This window comes from Aythya ferina, assembly GCF_964211825.1.
Source record: "Aythya ferina genome assembly, chromosome: 6".
NCBI classification, from domain to species: Eukaryota; Metazoa; Chordata; class Aves; order Anseriformes; family Anatidae; genus Aythya; species Aythya ferina.
The window spans coordinates 13,462,216-13,482,171 of record NC_140303.1 but is presented as its reverse complement, the minus strand read 5'-3'; the positions used below and the strand labels follow the sequence as shown (position 1 = coordinate 13,482,171).

At 60.9% G+C, this 19,956-nt stretch overlaps 3 protein-coding genes across 8 annotated transcripts in view; 1 reads left to right on the top strand and 2 right to left on the bottom strand.

Annotated features, from left to right (window-relative positions):
• PCBP3 (poly(rC) binding protein 3) overlaps window positions 1-6,752 on the bottom strand; it is a 35,352-nt gene extending 28,600 nt beyond the window's left edge. The window contains exons 1-3 of the mRNA XM_084524309.1: window positions 6,435-6,752; window positions 5,496-5,575; window positions 4,719-4,823 (exon numbers count right to left, since the gene is read on the bottom strand). Coding sequence (XP_084380435.1) covers window positions 4,719-4,823; window positions 5,496-5,575; window positions 6,435-6,519 — 270 coding nt within the window. The 5' untranslated portion in view covers window positions 6,520-6,752. The remainder of the gene's footprint in view (window positions 1-4,718; window positions 4,824-5,495; window positions 5,576-6,434) is intronic.
• A 6,575-nt stretch (window positions 6,753-13,327) lies between these two features.
• On the top strand, window positions 13,328-18,623 carry SLC19A1 (solute carrier family 19 member 1). Of its 5 annotated transcripts, XM_084524306.1 has the most exons (7): window positions 14,036-14,289; window positions 15,475-15,496; window positions 15,567-15,874; window positions 16,347-17,097; window positions 17,310-17,502; window positions 17,618-17,759; window positions 17,850-18,623. In XM_084524306.1, the coding sequence occupies exons 3-7, from the start codon at window positions 15,650-15,652 to the stop codon at window positions 18,012-18,014; spliced, it is 1,476 nt and encodes a 491-aa protein (XP_084380432.1). In that variant the 5' UTR covers window positions 14,036-14,289; window positions 15,475-15,496; window positions 15,567-15,649; the 3' UTR covers window positions 18,015-18,623. The 5 variants fall into 5 exon arrangements, with proteins under 5 accessions (XP_084380434.1, XP_084380431.1, XP_084380432.1 ...); XM_084524308.1 differs by lacking the exons at window positions 14,036-14,289; window positions 15,475-15,496 and adding an exon at window positions 13,328-13,487; XM_084524305.1 differs by lacking the exon at window positions 14,036-14,289 and adding an exon at window positions 13,328-13,487 and having other exon boundaries at window positions 15,475-15,874.
• The window catches only part of COL18A1 (collagen type XVIII alpha 1 chain), a 29,054-nt gene continuing 27,518 nt past the window's right edge, over window positions 18,421-19,956 (bottom strand). For both annotated transcript variants that reach the window (XM_084524303.1, XM_084524302.1), the window contains one exon: window positions 18,421-19,839. In XM_084524303.1, the coding sequence (XP_084380429.1) occupies window positions 19,626-19,839 (214 nt within the window). In that variant the 3' untranslated portion in view covers window positions 18,421-19,625. The remainder of the gene's footprint in view (window positions 19,840-19,956) is intronic.

Sequence of the window (19,956 nt, the reverse complement as noted above, 5' to 3'; positions counted from 1 at the left end):
CAACGGCATTTAAGTCCTCCATAACCTTTGAAACTAATAGCTCACTTTAATGCTTATAAAGAAATATTTTAAGCAAATAAAATGCAACAGGAAAAATGCAATGGTATCAAAAACGTAGCTACCATAAGTAAAATGGTTATCCGAAGACAAAAATTTAAAGAAAAAGAGCGAGCCTCATTATAAAAGGCGTTCCTATTCCCAAATCCAATTTCAGTGCATTTCCTCAGTTCAGGAGAAAAAAATAATCATGGAAATAGAACCAAAACGTAAAAATTTAATCAAATAGATTTGGAGGTGCTATGACATTGACAAACCAAGACGCAGTCAACATCTATGTTACTCCAGCATCAATTTCTTTAAGCCAATTTGATTTCTGCTTTTCCCACCCCACACACACCCATAACCAACGCTGCCCAAGGCACGCACTGCTAATCACACAGGCGAGGGATGGCTGGAGGTTCCAGTTAGCGCAGAGACAGGCACTTCCCTACCCTGCGATACCATCTTCTAGCATTAGCCACAAGATGAAGGTGAAATTCAATTTCACGAAAATAAAGAGCACTCTGCAACAAAGAACGACAATTCTGCAAAACCAAATATTTTAGAGGAGACTGGAGGAGCAGTCATTAACTTAATCTAACTACCTTTCTCCCATGGTCCCACCTCCATCCAACACGGAGTTTAATTTTCTCTACTCAAGAGATTCGCTTACGAGATTCGCTTAAGAGCCTTCTTAAGGGTTCAAGGCTCTTTTAAGCCATACTGGAGCTCCGTACCTGCCTCATTTCATGATTCTTCACTAATTTTCATCTGTGGGAAAAGTTGGACACGGCAGGTGGACTTCCACCAACACAATCTCTTAAATCTTCTTACCTTCTCCAAAGAGCCGCTTTAGCGCTGATTTCGCGTGACGGGTCCGCACAGATGGCCACTCTTTTCACGTTTGGAAAGGATGAAAAATGCTACGGGGAAAAAAATCCCAGTGATCTTTTGCTGTACAGCGCAGAGGGCTCCAAACCTCATTGGCCCTGGGATGGCAACCACGTGGCATGGGATGGGGAGCACGTGACCTATTTTCTCCCAAATCCCTTGGATTGCTGGAGAGGGGGATGCACCCACCACCGATGCTTTTGTCATTTCAGTGGGCTTTGATTTTCTTTTTTTTTTTTTTTTTTTTTTTAAAGGCCACTGAGCAAATCAGGTTGCCTTGAGGCAATGAGAACAAGCCAGGCAGCGCTTTCAACATGAAGGGGAAAGGAGCTCCGGTACGAGATGGGTGCTGGGGCTCTGCCTGTGAATAATGAGGAAATTTGGAGCCATTTGGGCAGGGTATGGGCCAGGAATGGTGCCTGTGGGAGGGAGGAGCATGTTCAGCTGCACACATTTGGCAGCTGGCAATTAAAACAACCAGCTGTGATGGAAGGACCAGGTCAAAACCCTGACTGCGGACCCCAGATCTCAGCTGGCACATCCACTCCCTGAGCCTCCAAGGAAAAGGATGCATGATAGCCATTTCATAGCCAAAAAAAGACCACCTCGTGCCCCTGCAGTGCTCCTGACCCTTCCTAGGCTGACGACTGCCCTCCCAGCTAACCTGTGGTGGCCTCAACCCACTCCAAGAGCCAGTGCACCTCCTGCCTCAGAGGCAGAGGGTCAGCTCTAACAGCTGCCTTGGAAGAAGGACCAAGAGGCTTGGTGCCTGGTAGATGGAGTACTGCACACTCCTGGTGGGGCTCCATCTGCTCCCCCCACCACATGGCCACGCCAGGCTCAAAGAACACTTCAAAGTCTCCCCCACAAATGGTCTGGGAGCTGATGGAGCAGCACTGGAGCTTGCTCCTTTCTTCTGGGTGACTGGAGAACAGGAAATGTTGAGTTCCTTTTGCCTCTAGGTTTTCGGGTTCACACGTTTAAATTAGGTGCTGTTCTTCTGCACCACCCCACTGGAGTCAGGACACTCATTTTGAGGAGAAAAGGAATTTCTGGAGCCTAAGACATACTGTTGTTTCTCCTACTGGCTCAAGCCCACATTGTGGGTCAGTCAGAAGCTGCATTTGATTGCATCTGAGTCCCACCTGACAAATCCTTTTATCTATGCTCTTATGCCAATGATACTACTGTCCACCACCACCACAAATGGAAGGCCCCGAGTGAACCCACCTCCGGCATCAACGCTTGAATTTTAGCCATGTTGCTTCTGCGAAGTAGCTGAAGCCAACCACCCTCTTGCCCAAGGGCTCAAGGTCTTATTGTCTGTGGATAAGACCTAAGGTTCCTCAAGGAACCACCTGAGATCAGGCTCTGGTGAGGAAGCACAGCTCTGACCACCTCCAACCCATCCTGGTGTCACCACCATGTCCCACCCAGCTGCTAGTTCCTGGCATGGCTGTTTTCCAGAGCAATGCTCTGCATGAGGACAGAGGCATCAGATCAGTAGGGTTTTGAGTGAAATCCTGCCCAGGTCGGAGGGTCACACTTCTCCAGCCAGACAACAGGACCTCTTACTCCAACACGAGTCAAGGAATAACCTTCCTTGCTATTGCATACTGAGACGCAGACCCCTGGGCCCAAAGCAGCCAGCTTGCCTCCCACCTAGCCCTGCAGTGCTCCTTCACGGCCCCCTCACCCTCCTCAGCAGTGCCCAGCCACATCTGGCCCCGGGTAATCTGCTGGATAATTATATAATAGGCAGGCAGGCAGAGAAATGATTTTAGGCTGCTCTGCTGATAGAAAGCAAGCTGGATTAAAAGATCAGAACAAGCAATACTTAGATTAAAATGGTTTGTTGTTTTCAGCTGCAGGAAATCCCCGGCTAAAGCAAGGAAGATGCTGAGGGAAGATGCATCATCTTTCCTTCTCCCAGAAAAGTGCTTTCTATGTATTAGAAAAGGCAAGCTCTGGGTTTCCAAGCTATGCTCACATTTTATTTCCCAGCATGTCAAAGGCACACACTTTTCTGGTCCATATGGCATTTTATCTGAAGGCTCCTCCAAGAGCAGCGTGAAGATGCTTCCAGCCACATTTTGCTCTGCAACCAAACCAAACACCATGAATTCCTCGCTTGCTTGTTACAACACCCAGACCCTCAAGTGCCACACGGCCTGGCCACTCGGCTCCTGCATCCACGGCAGCTGGGCAGGACGTGGCGGACACCGTGCCCCTGGCTCCCAGCAAGGTCAGCAGCACGGTGCCGAGCTCTGACGGATGGCTTTGGAAAGGCGTGAAGGGGAGGGCAGGGAAAAAGCAGTGTGAGAGGGACCACGCGACGGTGGCCGAGCCCTCCATGGGGCACGGCGCTGGTCGCCCGCGGCCCGGATCGATGCCGTCAGCTCTGCCGATTCACCTTCACATTCAGATTGAGCAGAAGGGTCAAACTGGGAAATCATTTGCCATCAGCCAGCCTCATGCCACACCATGGCCAGCTCTTCCTTTTGCCAGCACGGATTCCTCCATGGGAGCACCTTGCCAGCCCCCAGGCAGCTCTGCCCCAGCACCAACACTGCCCAGGTGCTGGATGGAACAGCAGCCAATTCCCAGTGCCAAATGGTCCCCCCAGGAAGGAGCCCTCTTTTAGGCTTCCCCAGTGTCTAGTGTTGCCAGAAATTAGGTAGCACCTCCAAATTTAAATGATGAAACACTGTTCCACCTTTTTGTGCTTTTCAGCAGCTACACTTAAAAAAACAAAACAAAAAAAAAAACAAGCCACAGTTCCTGGCTTGCACCAGGCTCCTCTCCTGCCCGTGGATGCCAGGTTGGGGCTGTGGCAGTCCTGGGAGAGGGGATGGGATTTCTGGCAGGGAGCGTGGGAAGGCAGAAAATCAAGGCTGGAGACCTTCCTGCAGGAGGTGGGAGCTGCGGGATGCCACAATGTTCATCCAAATGATGCCTTAACAGCCACTTATTGCAGAAAAATGTCTTCACTGAGGCCAGAGGATAACCGCACATGCCAGACAGACTGGGGCCATGAGAGCTTGTGGGAGGACAGTCTGGGGGCTCGGTCCCAGGCTGGACACGCAGCCCAGTGAGGACGTGCCCTGGTTTTCCCTGGAGTTGGCTGCGGGGAGCCCTTCCCTGTGCTCAGGGGATGCCTGTAAGTGGAGAAGAGACAGCCCTTTTTGGGCAAATTCTGCCCCAGCTGCATCTTAGCAGGACCCCTGCAGCTCCCCTGAGAAATCTTCCTAACATTTTGTCTGCTTATTCCAAACTTGACATCTTTTTGCAGATATGCAGTGCTGTTCTGGCAGATGTCTCCCGGGGTTTTGCGTGCAGAAAGCAGAGTGTGTGCTAATCCCTGTTAGTGACCTGGGCACGTTTATCAGGAAAAGGAGAGGAGAGAGGTGGGTTTGTCAGATGCTAGAGGATTTCTGCTTTATGGGGCTATCTTCTCCCCAAGAGACGCACGACCTCCTCTTTACTAATGGAAAATGTTGCCCTGCCATCCATTTGCAATAGTCAATGCCTGGGACAACATGACGGCCTCAGGCCACAGCAGATCTATTTTAGTAACAAAAGCAGAGTGGCTGATGAACACGACTCCATCTCTGCTCTTCCCAGCTTAGCCCTTCAGCTGCGTGACCAATGTGTCAGAAAGCGAGCAGTCAAGTGCAGCCGGGGTAGAGGCTGCAGGACAGGAGCCTCCGTGGCCACAGGACTGGGCAGGGGCTCCATGTGCTGATGGTACAGAGGTGAAGAAAGGTGCCGAGTGTACCTTACCTTACCCTGCAGGCTGGCCTCGAGCTCCAGAGCGATTCCTCAGCGGGTCCGGGTCCGCCAGACAGGGGCATGCTGAGAATGGAGCAGGAGCCAGGGGCCGCGGCAGGAGCCTGTGGGGCCAGGCACGGGAGAGGTCAGGCATGGTGCAGCCCCAGCCCAACGAGCAGGGGGATCGGGATCAGGCTAAAACAGCCCCATGGGGCCAGCTGGGGGCTTCTCTTGCCACTAGGAGCACCACCTTGGGGTTGTTTGTGGGGCAGGCAGCAAAGCCCCCAGAGCCCGCTTGGGCAGCTCCTGCCCCAGCAGCCCCCAACCTGAAGGCACCAGAAGAGCTGGGTGGAGGAGCAGGACCCCAGCAGGTGCCCCCATGGGGGTTGGGGCTCTGCTGCATCCAGAAATCAAGCCACAAAGGCAGGGGAAGCATTCCCACACGTTCCGGCGACGTGGGCGCAGGGTTATTTTTATTGCTTCATTTTCGCTGCTGCTCCCAATAAGTTAACTGGGGCATGCATTACCCGTCAATACGATCAATCGAGCAGCCCGAGCAGTTAATAAGCTGAGTGCCAGAGGGCAGGAAAACCTCTCCACTGCCCAAAATGCTCTTTGATCAGCGGGACAGGCAAGCTGCAGCCCCCTATTTGTCTCTGGAGCTTGGGGCTGCTCTGAACGCACCAGGGCGCCGACAGCTTTGCAGATGGAAACTGCTCCAGTGCCTGGCCGTTCCCAGCGGGTGCAAGCCCCCAGCAAAGCCCTCCCAGCAGCAGTGTCGGGGTGCAACTCACCGTTGGAGGAGCAGCAGCAGCTGGCAGGGGGCCGTGGGGCAGAGGGCTGGGGGTCAGCAGCACGGGCAGCAGGGGAGCACCTGGAAGAGAGCGTGACACCTCAGGACCCCATGCACCCCTGAGGGCACCCCACCGACACAGGGAAGGAAAACAGCCCCAAAAAGGGGAATCCTCGGGATTTTTATTTATTTTTTTTTGCTGGTGACCAGCTCCTCTGTTGAGAAAAGGAAGGAAAAAATTAAGCACGGCTGATGCAGTAGGTTGAGCTGCCATGTAGGTCAAATCCCCAGCCCTCATATGCTCACTCGAGGTTACAAACCCAGTCCCTTTTATCAGCCCCACACCACAGCCGTAGCACCATGTGCTCAGGTGCACAGAGAGGGGCCCGTTTCCAAAATCATTGCTGCTTGGGTCTTGGTTGGGTGTTTCCCCAGTGAGAATTTATGGCCTAAGCTTGAAATCTCTTTTAGGCATTTTGGGGGAAAGGCTATTGAGAATTCATGAGGAAAGCACGGTTTATTTGTCTTCCAGGCCCCGATTCCCAGCTTAGCCCAAGATAAGTCTAAGCATCCAGGAAACGCTTCATTAAGGAGCTTGTCAGCAGTTTTCCTAATCAAATATCAGTCCATTTTCCAGCAGCTCTGCTTCTCGTTACGTGCATCACAGCCCTTCTGCCCAAATGCTCACCGGCTGCCAGGCAGGGCAAGCCCCTGACCACGGCAGGATGTGGCCAGTGCAAGTCAGCGGCTGCATTAGGAGGCAGCATCACAAGCTCACAGCCAAGTGACATTTTGTTCTGCTTGCTGACTGCCATCCTCGCCATCACCTCCCAGAGCCTCTCTCTGGGATGGCTCTGCAAAATGCCCAGAAAAGGCATCCAGATCCCAGCAAAATTACACCTATTGCTCCCAGAAAAAAAATATAAATAAATGAAAGTACCTTGGGATACCATCAATACCAGCTTGGCAGCACTGTTTCCTTGCTTGATGCCACCTGTGTGTGCTGAAGGCCTCAGCCATCTCATTCCTGTGCTCAAAAATCCTGCAAGACTTGGGCTTGAACAGTGGAATCACAGAGACGTGGCCAAACACTCTCTGAAGATGGTTTGACCTTGTGGTACGGAAAGGAGGCAGAGGGGAAGTACTACTGTGTGCTGTCACCTGCCTTGCCCAGCCCAGGGCACATTTTTGTGCTGACCGTGACCATGATGCCTGCTCCAGCACCCAGCCTGCCTCTTCCGCAGACTGCAAACCCCTAAGAGGGGGCAGTGCACCACTATTTAATGACAAGTGCAAGCTGCCTGCACAGATGCCTTGAATAAAATCAGCCTGATGTCCTCACCTGTGAGCACTCTGTGCCTGTAGTGCCACTTTACTTGGCCTGCCTTTGGGTCATGGGTTCAGAGAGGGGCTCGCAGGCATCCCCTCGCCTTGCTGAAGCCCCCCAGGGAAACCAAAGCCCCTGGTTAAAGACTGGGGGGGATGCACTGGTGGGGTTGGGGTGCTCTCCCCAGAAACACACCCCAGAAAGGTAACGTCCCACTTGGTGTCAGAGGGGACCTGTGCCATGCTCCTGCCCGGGTGGGACCTGCTTGGTGCAAAGGGGAGAGAACAATCCTCCTCTGACCTGTGTTCCCATCACCCGGCTCGCCGTGCGTTTTACACAGACAGAGGCAATGATTTTAATGTCCCAGTGAACAAGCTGTCGGGACGCATCAGCCTCAGCAGGCAGGCTGCAGTGATGGCTTCTCCTCCCAGGCGCTGCCCAGCAAGGAAAAACCAAGCGAGCGCCGCGCGCGCACACGTGCCGCCGATGCCCATTATTTCCCGGCCTTTTAATGAAGCATCCTCGGAGGCCGCGTTCCTTAGGAGGGGAGGAAGGTGAGCAGCTCCTGCGGAGGAGCCGCTGGGGGCAGGCAGGGTGGGCAGAGGATACAGGATGCGGCCGCCACCTGACGTGATGGGAGCTGAGCGCTCCGAGGCCGTCAGAGCTGCGGCAGCGGCGAGCTGAGAAAAGCCGAGAGCTACATGAGCCGAGCTGACATCTGCCCCCTGGGTGGGTGCCTAATGAGCGGAGACATTGTCCATTTGGGGAGGCGAGGTGAAGGTAAAAGACTTCCCGGCTGACACCTCGCAGTCAGGGCACGGGCAGAGGCTCCAGCGTCCTGCATCCCGCCGTGCTCTCCACACCGCAGTGGTACCACAGCAGCACGGGTGCGGGACGGTGCTCGGTGAAGCCCCGGCACCACCCGCCAGCCCCCCGGCGCTTCCACAAACCCAGTTCAGTCAGTCCCTATAAATCCAGCCAGCCCGCTTGTCACCAGCTCTCCTCTAGCTTACCTCCAGCCTCTTTGCTACCCGCCACCTTCCCCAGTGCCTGCTGACGAGATGGGAGCGATGGAGCGGGAGAGAGGAGAGCCCCTCGTCGCTCCTCTCGCTCTTCACCTCCAGAAAACACGTCCCTAAAATACTCGTGAGCCAGAACCCCCCCAGTTTATCCCCAAAGCCCTATCAGGCACCGCAGGTCTGCCTGCAAAGCCCGTTTCTCTCCCCCTGCAGATGATGCTTTTCCAACAGCCTGCCCCCACCTACCTGCTTCCCCCTTGGCCACGGGGTTTTAGCGGGCACCCACCTCCCTGAAGCTGCCCCCCACCCCTTGAGCACCCCCGTGGCCTTCTACATGCTCACAAGAGCAGCTCTGGGGGCTCACTCCCAGGCTCTGCCTCTCCTCCCTCTCTGCTAACCGGCAAAAAAAGCCGTGGGGCACCCACAGACTGCAGGAAACCATCGCAGAGGGCTGTGCGGAGGTCGGGCTGGCAGCCACATCCCAGCAGCCATGCTGTCCCCGGTGCCTGGACGTTGCCCCACATCCCACCCCACTTGTAGGGCAGCTGCTTGCAGCCCCTGCATTGGCAGCGGTGCTGCAAAACCCCGGGAGCAAACCCCAGAGCGGGGACAGCCACTGGGCTCCTCCTGGCACCCGCGGCCCCGCCGGGCTGAGCAGATGGAGCGGCTGCAAATCCCCGTAAGCCAGGGCCGGGGAACTAATCTTTTAGAGGACAAATGGGTGGACGAGGGGGAGGCTCAGCTTTTTGCCTTTCCCTCCCTCCTCAGGCCAAAGCCAGTGGAATCCAGAATCCTTCCTTTCTTTTGTGGGAGGATGGGGGTTAGGTCCATTAAACAGGGCTGTTTGGGGTCATCCACAGGGGGACCGTATTTGGGGACCCCCAGCGCAGAGCCCACCTGCAACAAAATGTCCTGGGGGAGATGGGGACTGAGGCTGGGCTAACAGGGACTCTGGGGCTGTTTCTCTGCACCTCGCCACGCGCTCACCACCCTTCCCATCACAGCCCCACACGTCCTGCAAGATCTCTCTCCTGATGCTGGGCGTCCCCGAGGCATCCTCCTCCTCCCGCTGCCCTCCCCTGGAGGGGCAGCCAGCCCCCGGAGCCACAGAGCACGCCGAGCAGCTGCAGCAGGAGCATCGTCCCCAAAGCTGACAGATGTCATAAATGTCAGGATTGTGCCTGCTGCCTTTTGGCACTGCAGCTCCCCGAGCTGCCTGCCTGCCTCCAGGTGCATTGCACGCAGCAGCCAAGGCCACCATGGCCCCACGGAGCAGCCAGCGGCACCTTCCCAGGGAAGGGTCTTTTCTCAGGGACACCCCGGGGTCTGCTTCCTACAGCTCCCCAAAACATTGCCTTTGTGTTATCTGTCATGTAAAAGCCTTTACACAGTGAATTGTTTTGGTGTTTGAACAAAGGACGGAGTCGTGAGGTGATTTGGGCTGGGAGCATCTCCGGAGGTCTCTGGTCCAGCTCACGCCCTGAGCAGGACAACACCAGGCTGACTGAAGCTGTGTCCGGCTGGGATTATTTCACCCTGAAAGCTCAAAAATTTGTGTGAATTCCTGAGCACAGATGCTGGCACAAAGCCGAGCAAGAGCAGTTCCCCCAAAACGCATAAAAGGGAGGTGAGTTTTGGTTTGGGACACATCCCTTCAAGCCAGAGAGACGCAGCCCCGACGTGGACCTGCCGCTGTTCCTCTGACACCATCCCCGAGGCAGACGTCAGCCCTGCTCCGTAGGGCTCAGTGGCAGCACTAGATGGCAACCCAGCACCACCGAGCAGCCCGGCTGTGCCTTGGCCGGAGTTTATTCATCCCTTTTCCGAGCTTATTCATCCCTTTTCCGAGTTTATTCATCCCTTTTCCAGCATTCAGGGAGACAGCAGCAGCTCAGTCCTTCCCCTCTGCCTAGGATCTCAGCCCGTGCGCTCTCGTGCACGGCCGCTTCCCAAAACCCTCGCCTCGTTTTGGGAGCACGACGGGCTGAGCCCGGGCTCGAAACCAGCAGGGACCTCGCCATAAATCACCCCGCTTCCCGTGTCCCCGTGGCAGGGGCATGCCTGCCGGCCTCGTGGCACGGAGTGGCCTGGCCCTGGCCTCCCCTCCAGCCTCCCCCGTGCCTCTGTCCCCTCTTACCCCCGGGGACGGTCCCCAGCACGGCGCGGCGCGGAGACGCATCTGGCAGCGTTGGGTCTGCAGCACCTCGTGCCCTGCGGACGACAGGGAGGGGAGTTGAAGGGATGCTGCACCCCAAACCCCCGGGGACAGCCCCCTGCTTGCACCCCGGGGGCCCTCCAGGCGCGTCTGCATTTTCAGGGAGCCGTCACCTTGCGCCCGCCAGCACAACAGGTTTGCTGCTCCTCGGTGGTGGCTGGCGGCAGGGGAGCGTGAGTCATCCTCCAGCCTCTGCCCTTGAAAGCCAGCCAAGGCGTAAAAGCTTTTACCGCACCCTGATGCAAAGCAGCCAGCAGCAGGACACCCGAGACAAGCGCCGGGGTTAACCCCTTCTGGTGAGACGCTGGCTCCAGGACCCTCGGTCACCACCACGAGGGCTGTCTGCACCCCAGGGACGAGGCCGCCCTCCTGGGGAGGGGACACGTGCAGCCATGGGTGGCAGGGAGCCCCGGCAGAGCAGTGACAAACCCCCAGAAACTGCCAGAGATGGGTAAATCAGAGGGCAGAGCCACACAGAGGCGTTGAGCATCCCAACCCCAGCAGAGCGGTGCGGGAATCCCAGCCTGGTCTGGCTGGCTGGGGGGCTTCAAGCTAGGGGTAAGGACAGGCTGGACAAACAGGCAGAAGCAACCCCAAAAATAAGGCAGACACTTTGCAGTGCTTTGTTTTGCTGTTTTCTACGGAAAACGTTTGACTCGATCACTTCCAAGTGCTGTCTTAATTCAGCCACGGGTGGGTGGGAGTGGGCTTCAGCCCTGAAATGAGCCCACGCGCGCCTGGGGCCTCTGCACAGCTCAGGGGAACAAGACGGGGTCCTGGCTGCACCCGGAGCACAAGGGCCGAGCATCTTCTGACCCACCCCGAGGGCACTGGCACTGCTTTTGGCACCTGCCTGGGACTGCGTGGCAGAGCTGCGCCTCCGCAGTTTAGACACAAGTTCGGGCAGGGGTTTCCCCATCGCATCCTCCCAGGTGGAAATGCATCCTCCTAGAAAGCCCGGGCTAGCTCACAGGGATTTGGGGTGCCTCCCTCACCTCCCATGGGGCTCTCCCCAACCAGAGCTGTGACCCCGGGCTGTGGGGCTCTGCGCCATTCCCGGGGGGCCATGCAGCATCCGTGCTGGGGTGGGGACGCTCCGCAGCGCTGCAGCCACTGGAGGAGGTGGGATGCCCGATGATTTAGGGTGCTCGGAGATGTGTGCTCCAAAAAAATAGGGGTCCAGGCCCTCTTCCTCCCCCAGCTGTGGGTACGGCAAGGAGTTTGCTCGGCGGGCGCTTGGAGATGCAGAGCGGGGGGCTCGATGTGCCTTTGTTGCGCACCCGAAAAGCAGCAGCACAGCATCCCCGCCGCCACCCCGCAGGGCCCACGCGTGCTTCCCCCTGCACCCGCGTGGGGACAGCGAACTTTGGGGCTTGTTGGGAGCTGCCCTCGCCCAGCCAAGCGGCGTGCCAGGATGGGAGCAAACTCCGAGCGGAGCGGGAGGTGGCACGGGGGTCGGGGACACCTTCCCGGAGCGCTGCTGCCCGGGGAGAGCATCCTCGTCCCGGCAGAAAGCAGGGGGCTGCCCCCGCACCTTGCCCACGGGGGACCCCGCCGCCCCCAGCCCCGGCACCCCCGGGGGAGCAAAGTCCCGGGGAAGGGGAGGAATTCCTACCTGCCCCCCGGACGGACGCACGGACAGACGGATGGAGCGACGGCCGGGCGGGCTCTGGAGAGGATGGGGAGGGCTGGGGGCTGCCGGGGGCAGGGTACAGGAGGGGGCCGGGAAGGGAGGAGAGGGGCAGGGGGGAGCGGGGAGGGAGGCTGGGGAAGGGGCCGGGGGGGGGGAGGCCGCCGGGCGCGGCGGGGCTGGCTCCGAGCGCGGCGGCTGCGGGATCTGGGTGCGCCCTGCCCGGCCCCGCAGGCCCTGCCCACCCCGGCGAGCTGAGCCCCCCCGTCCTGCCGCTCTGCCTGCCCGCTGCATGCCCGGCCCTCCCCTCCCTGCCACCCGGGGACCGCCACCGGCAGCCCGGCAGGGCAGCGGGGGGATGCCAGCCCTGCGCTCCCTGGGGGTGCTGCCCCGTGCTGGTGGAGCCGGGGGTGCCCCCGCTCCCTTGGGAGCTGGGGGTGGTGGAGGGATGCTGCTGAGAGCTGGCTGCCGGGCTGGGGGGCTGGGGGGTGCGGGTGGTGCTGCGGGGGGTCCCACCAGGGTCCCCAGGGTGCTGGTGTGTCCCCTGGTGCAGGGGGTGTGCAGCCGGGGGCTCCTGATCCCAGGTCCTGCAGCATGGGAGAATCATGGAAGGGCTCGGGTAGGATGGGACCTTAGAGGTCAGCTAACTCCAACCCCCTGCCACGGGCAGGGATGCCACCCAAGGGAGGGACCTGGCCCCTACAAATAACCAACGGCCCCTACAAATAACCAACAGTCCCAGCGGGCCTCTCTGATCGCTTTCAAAGGGACAAGGTAAAACAAGAACTCCCCGGTGAAGCCTGTGCACACCCCAATTTCTCCCGGGCTGCTTTTCAAGCCACCACCCAGCAGCGTGGCAAAGCCAGAGCCCTGCCTGCAGGATGGGCAGGGGACGGGGGATGCCTGGTAGAGTGTGCACCCACCCAGCATGTCCCCGTCCAAACAACACATCCCGGCTCCGTTTGGCTGAGAAAAGAAGGGAAAAAAAAGTAGACAACTGAATTTATCTGGGGTTACTGGGCTGTCCTCATGAGAAGCCCCTGGGTACAAGGGGGTCTGCCCAACCACCCCCCAGGCTGGGTGGCACCAGCAGTGCCCAGACTGGGAGCCCAGTTCCGTGCTGCCAGGCGGGTGCGGGGGCATCATAAATATTTCAGCGGAGCAGCCGAGGCCTGTCAGGTCGCATTTGCTTCTGGCAGAATAACTGCGAGGGAAGGGGGCGGGAGGATGCTCCCCGGCTCTCTCCTGCGTCGCGTCCCCGCAGAGGGGGCACAGGGGGGCACCAGCCCCGGGTCCTGCTCCTGGGGGTCTCCACCTCCTCCTCCTTCGCTTCTAAGCGTGTTCTCTCCTCCGGGCCCGGTGTAGGGACATGTTTCGGTCCCTGCTGTGCTGACAGCCGGGTCCCACCCCGGTGATGCCCCCGGGGGCAGGCAGAGCTGTCCCGCAGGCTGGCAAAGCGCGGGGCAGCGTTTGGGAAATGCCCCGTTTCTGGCTTCCTCCGGGTGATGCTGCCAGGGCTGGGGTTTGCGCATAGCCCCGTTTGCAGGGTTACCGGCACGCCATGCGCAGCCCTCCCCTCCCGCTTCCTCCTCCTCTTCCTCTCGTCTCCTCCTCCCCTTCCTCCTGCCCTCTGCGCCCTGGGGCTTGTAGTTTCCGAGCCCCCGCGCACATGGGTCGCGACTACATTTCCCGAGGGACCCCCAAATCTTTTTCCTCCTCCTCCTCCTCTTCCTCCTCCTCCTCGTGTCCCGCTCCGGCGGCAGCGGGCCGGCTCCGCCGCCCCCATGCCCGCTGCCCCACAGGTAGGGCCGGGCATCCCCATCGCCCTCGCGCACCCCAAATCCCCCCCGGCGTCCTAAGGAGCTCCCCTGCCCCGAGGGAGCGCCCCAAAGGGATTCCCTGGGCGGGGGGCTTTTTGGGGGGCTTTCCCCTCTCCCCTTGCGCAGGTCCCCCCGCACCGTGCCCCCCGGGGTGTCCCCTGGCCAAGGTCACCAGGCGATGCATCCTGCTGGCCCTGGCACCGCTTGGCTCTGGGGAGGGCTCCGGGGGGCTGCCGGGGGCATCCCGCGGGGATGGGGGAATGGAGGGATGGAGCCTGGGTTGGGGACCCCCGTGTGTCCTGCCAGCCCTGGGGGGACAGTGACATGGCTGTCAGGGGACCAGCATCCACCCGGACAGAGCTCAGCCCCCTCGAGGAGCACCTGCTCCTGGTGGGAAGCAGCCCCCCGGGGTGGGCACCAACTGGAAACCGTGTTTGGCCACATCCGCAGCCCAGCGCCGTGACGAGCCCGAGCCGGGGCAGAGTCCAGGCTGGCCGGGCGCTGGGGACACGGGGCGGGCGCTGCGGGGGGTTCGCTGCTTGCCCCTTGCCCTGCCCGTCCCCGTCCTGCTGTGCGCAGCGTGGCACGGCTGCTGGCTGCTGGCTGCTGGAGCGCTGGGCTCGGGGTGCCGGGTGGGCCGTAGGGAACGGCGCTGATCCCTCGAGGAATGGCAGGCGTGCCGGGGCAGGCGAGGGCTTGTCGTGCCACCGGCTTAGTTTTCCTAATTCTGCGCCTGCTTCGGATCCACGCCGTCCCCCGGGCTCCGCGTGCGCCTGTGTGAGAGGTAGGTGGGGGCTGCTGGCACAGCGAGGGGTCTGGGCACGGTGCTGAGTCACCGGCACAGCAACCCCACGGGAATGCAGCCGACGGGTGAGTCCCGGTGCCGACCTCCCCATCGGGGCTGGCACGGGCTGGGACGTGCTGCGGACCCACAGGCATTTGGGCACGGGGCGTTTGAGCAACCACGACGGGTCGTTCCACAATCCATGGGTCATCGGGTTTGTAGACCTTGTTCTGGCGGCGTGGATTCACGCCCGTGGGTTTTATTGCTCGCCGCGTGCTGCCGGGGAGGGCACCGGGGCGTGGGGCACGGCGTCTGCTGCGGGGGCGAGGAAGGGGCAGGGAGCCTGCGGGCCCCTCTCCTCTTTGGGTTTTGCGCATCCCCTCCCTCGTTCGGGTTTGAAAGGCCGGAAGGAAGGGAACCACGGGTGTTCTCGGTGAGGATGAATAGGTAGCAAAATCCCGCCGCCTAGGCAGACAAAAGCAGGCAGGGAAAGGGCATTTTGGGGTCAGGGGTGTTAGAGGAGGGGAGTGGGGAGCTGTGGGGCCGCCTGGGGTGGAACGAGTGGGCTCGTTGGGGGCAGCTCCTGGACGTGGTCTCCAACAGGTTGAACGCTGATCCAGGGCCCTGCCTCCCCCTGCCCCATCCCGTGACCGCTAATCGGGCCTCCTGCCTTCCCGCTGCCAGGTTCAGGGATCTGAGCGTTTAATCCTCCATCAGACCGTGAACCTCGTGACGGCCCTGGGGCACTTCTCGCTTTCCCCTGGCCGCTGCCATGCAAGGCCTGAGCATCGCCTGCCTCTGGTGCCCCGAAAGCCCCAGCAGCACAGCCAGCCCCACGCTGGGCACACGTTAACTCACCTAATTTTGTGCTGGGCTGGGGCTGGCACTGCCTGTTCTGTGCCCCTGAGCCTGGTGCTCGGCCGTCTCGCCCTCACCAGCCCCTGGGAAAACATCCTGAGCAGCTCATCCCAAAGGGCAGCATTGCTTTGGGGAGGGGGCAACGCCCCCGTGGCTTCAAAACAGGAGGAAAGGGCGGTGGTGAGGGTGGGGGAGGATGGGCAGCGCGGCGCGTGCATCCGTCAGATCTTTATGTGTGCTTTGAAAACGCCGCCCGAACCGGGGGGGGGCCTCCTTCTGCAATAATAAAGCCTTTTTTCTGATCTCTGCGGGCTCCCGTTGTTGCAGGAACGTCTCCCGGGGAGAGAAGGTAGCGGTATTTATTTGCCTTGCTGCTCCGGAGGGGTTGCATCCCGTGCCAAAGGCTGCTCTCTCCCCAGACGCCGCAGCAGCGTGTCCTTCCATGTGCCGAGGGGTGCCTGTGGCCGCGGAGGAGCAGCCCGGCACGGCAGCGCCTGCCTAGATGACGGGGCCGGGGCCGGAGCTGCCGTCCCACCGCCGCGCCACCAGCACCATGCCCAAGCAGGATGAGGGCAAGAAGCCGCCCTCGGAGATGGCGCCGGACCAGCGCTGGAAGCTGCAGGTCTTCTACCTCTGCTTCTACGGCTTCATGACGCAGATCCGGCCCGGGGAGAGCTTCATCACCCCCTACCTGCTGGGGCCCGACCAGAACTTCACGCGGGAGGAGGTGAGTTGTGCTTCTCCCCCCTGTCGCACCCCTTTTCGGCCAGGGGCCAGCCGGAGCATCCCCACGTCTGAGCGGGGTGCTGAGGCCATCCCACGGCAGCTCTCAGCCCTGTGGTGGAGCAGAGCTGGGTGGCTGCTCTGCCCCCGGCACGCCTGGAAAGCGCTTTTGGGGTGCAAGGAGCTTGGCAGGGCAGGAGACGAGGCACTGCTGGGCTGGGTGTCCCCCCACTGTGCCAGCTGGGAGCGGCGGGGACCCCGAGGTGCACGGGCAGGGAGGAGGCAGCTCCGGGGTCTCTGGCAGCGAGGGGGTTAGGCAGGGATCCCCCCCGCCTCGCAGTGCTGGCCCCACTCCCAGCTGCCATGGGAACGCCGTGTTCCTGCTGCAGCAGGGGGCCTGGCCGAGCGCACAGGGGCCAAATTCCTCCCGAGGAGGAGCCCCAGCCCTGCGCTCAGCCTCCCTCCGCGCGCCGCAGGTGACCAACGAGATCACGCCGGTGCTGAGCTACTCGTACGTGGCGGTGCTGGTGCCCATCTTCCTGCTGACCGACTACCTGCGCTACAAGCCGGTGCTGGTGCTGCAGAGCCTGAGCCACATCTCCATCTGGCTGCTGCTGGTGCTGGGCACCTCGGTGCTGGCCATGCAGCTGATGGAGTTCTTCTACGGCGTCACCATGGCCGCCCGCATCGCCTACTCCTCCTACATCTTCTCCCTCGTCGCCCCGTCCCGCTACCAGCGCATGGCCAGCTACTCGCGCACCGCCGTCCTCCTGGGCGTCTTCACCAGCTCGGTGCTGGGGCAGCTCTGCGTCACGCTGGGCGGCGTCCCCTTCCTCACCCTCAACTACGTCTCGCTGGGCTTCGTCACCTTCGGCCTCCTCCTCACCCTCTTCCTGGAGCGGCCCAAGCGCAGCCTCTTCTTCAACCGGCCCGAGGGGGCTTGCAACGGGGCTGCTGCGCCCACCGAGCTGGATAAGATGGCCGGGGGGGACAGCGAGGGGACGGCGGGGGGCTGGAGGGACATGGTGCTGTGCCGCATGCTGCGGGAGGTGTGCGCCCTGGCCAAGCAGTCCCAGCTCCAGCTCTGGTCCTGCTGGTGGGTCTTCAACTCGGCCGGCTACTACCTGGTGCTGTACTACGTGCAGATCCTCTGGAACGAGATCTACCCGGCCAGGGACAACCGCCGGGTGTACAACGGCGGGGTGGACGCCGCCTCCACGCTGCTGGGTAGGCTGTCCTCTCGGGGATACTACGGCTCGGGGTGGGGTGGGGTGAGGTGGGAGCCCCCCCATCCTGCTGCACGCCCTGGGGAAGGCGGTCGTAACGCTGCTTCACGCGGTGCAGTACCCGGGAGGAGGCTTGAGGGCACGATGCAGGAGCAGCACCCTGTGGGGTGGGAGTTCACGGTGTCCCCTGTGCGTGTCCCTCCCCCAAAACAGGGGCCATCGCCTCCTTCGTGGCCGGCCACGTGAAGATCCGCTGGGCGCTGTGGTCGGCGCTGGTGATCGGGTTGGTGACGGCCGTCCAGGCGGGGCTGCTGATGCTCATGAACACCACCAGCAACATCTGGCTGTGCTACGCCGCCTACGTCCTCTTCCGTGGCTCCTACCAGTTCCTGGTGCCCATCGCCATGTGCGTGCTACCCCGACCCCTCCTGGGAGGCTTTTGGGGTGCGTGGGGGGCTGCCTCGTGCTGCCACCCCCCACCGGCGGCTGGGCCGGCGCTCACCGCCCTCCCCATCTCCCAGTTTCCAGATTGCTACCTCCCTTTCCAAAGAGCTCTGCGCGCTCGTCTTCGGGGTCAACACCTTCTTTGGCACCGTGCTGAAGACCATCATCACCATCATCGTGGCCGACAAGAGGGGCCTGGGCCTCTCCGTGCATCCCCAGGTAGGGCGCCGAGGAGGGCAGGGGTCCCGTGGCGGGGGGAAGAGGGGGGCAGGAGGCCAAGGGCTCGCTGCAGGCGCCGCTCTCTTGCAGTTCTACGTGTACTTCGGCTACTTCATGCTGCTGGCAGCAGCCTACCTGATGGTGGCCGTCGGCGTGGGCATCCGGCACAGCCGCCGCGCGCAGCCACCGGAGCCGGTCCCCGCCACGGCTGTGGGGCGGGAGAAGAGCCTGGAGGCAGACGCCACGGAAGCCTGAGCGTCAGCACCCAGCCGGGCAGGACGGACGGAGAGCTGGATGGACAGACAGATGGACGGACGGGCTCCCTTGGCACGGCGCCTGGCCCTGGCAGCGGGTCAGGGCTCGGTCACCACCACCACCAGCAGCGTGTGCTGGTGGTCCTGAGGATGCAGGGACCCACCTTCTGCCCCAGCTGCTCTGTGGGGTGCGGAGGAGGACGCTGGCATGGCGCAGAGCCAGCAGCCAGCCCCGAGGCTTGCTCTTCCCACCTCTTTTTGAGGCTGACGTGGCCCCAAACATGACCAGAGTGGAGGCAGGGTGCCCGTGGCAGCACCACCAGGTACCACGCGAGGGGAGCGGCGGGGGTGCAGGGGGGCCCGGGCACTGGCTCCCCAACGTCCTGCAGAGCTGTGTGGAGCCAGGCTACAAGAGGATAACATTTCTTTATTCAGTGCCTTTAGAAAATGGTTTATGGGACACAACGGACAAAAATATAAAGATCCACAGGCTTTAAATTGCATTAATTACACAAAATACAGTAGACTGTAAGAAATAGAGGCCGTGTGACTCGCACAGCTTTTATGGTAATAATTTCCATACAATAATAAAAAGCTAGTTACAGATTTATCTTTTTTTTTTTTTTTTTTTCCTTTCTTTCTGTTTTTTTTTTTAGCACCTTGGATTTGCCCACACCAATGCAAACTTGGCTTTGCTCCGCCGCAGCCCCCCCGGGTGCAAGGCCGGTGGCCTGGCGGGTGCTCGCGGTGTTTGGCCTCGGTACCACATGTGGTCAACACGCACACACACGCAAACGCATGTAAACACATGCCACGGGCACGCCGGGCTGCCCCGCTCCTGCCCCGGCTTTGGGGCTGCCCCGTGAGCCCCCCCGGTCCCTGCTGACCTGTGCCGAAAACTGGAAGGACCCAGGGCAGGGGCACGGGCACAGCCGGGGGTCCCAAGGGCGCGTGGAGGGGATGGGACCCTGGCCCTGTGCAGGGGTGGCAGTAAGGGCGGGGAGCTTTGGGGTAGATATCGGGGACCGGACCCCCAGGGTTCACCTCGTGCTCAGTGAGGAATGGGGGACAGAGGTGAGGATGATGAGGTGCGGGGCTGCCTGGGAAGGAGCTTACCAGGGGAGGACGGAGACTGCAGGAGAAGAGCCGCTGGGGAGCCGCACCGCCGCCAGGGGACAGCTACTCACCTGGGGAGGGGACGTCTGGGGTCCTCGGGCTGGCAGGAGATGCCACAGCTCCTGGGGAGGACGGAGCCAGGCTTCCCAGCAAGGCACACAGCACGGCATCTCCTAAAAACCTCCCTACAGCGTGTCCCCCCCGCACCCAACCTCCCCAAAAAGAGCATCTGAGCAGGGAGGGGCAGCGGGTGGGCGGCACAAGGATACAGCTGCAGTGGTTAAACACACGGGGTTAGAAGAGAAGTGGTGTTTGCGAGAGGAGGAAGAGGAGGAAGGCTGCCAGCCCACGGCTGCCCTGATCAGCAGGGACGGAGGCGAGCGTCTCTTTGGCTTTAGGTCTGGGGGGAGAAGGAACCCAGCGGGGCGAAGGCAGGAGCGTGGCGGGGAGCAGCCCCTCCCCGGGGAGGCAGGCGTGCAGCCCTCGGCGAGCGGGGTCATTTTTTGGCAGCGGTCATGAAGCTGTTCTCGATGCAGAGGACGATGAAGGCGTGCTGGCAGCTGCTGGCCGCCTGCTCCAGGAGCTTGCCCGAGCTCAGCGAGGAGGCCTGCCCGCTGGTGCCGCGCTCCTCCGTCCGCCACGCCTCGCAGTAGCTCTCGGGCAAGCGCCGGCCCTTGGCGTCCGAGCCGTGCCAGACGCTTTTCTGCGGCCTGGAAGGCAGAGAGGGGTGAGGCTGCTGCAGCAGGAGCTGCTCCCCAGCCTCAGAGCCATGTCCCCAGCTGGTCCCCGTGGAGGTGGACGCAGTGGGACGTGGCCCAGGGTGCCCA

Coding starts and splice junctions, on each gene's coding strand:
- SLC19A1 (XM_084524308.1), top strand. CDS start 15,650: ATGACGGGGCCGGGGCCGGAGCTGCCGTCCCACCGCCGCGCCACCAGC. Junction 17,098..17,309: donor CGCCGCCTCCACGCTGCTGG/GTAGGCTGTCCT, acceptor CCCCCAAAACAG/GGGCCATCGCCTCCTTCGTG. Junction 17,503..17,617: donor TTCCTGGTGCCCATCGCCAT/GTGCGTGCTACC, acceptor CCCATCTCCCAG/TTTCCAGATTGCTACCTCCC.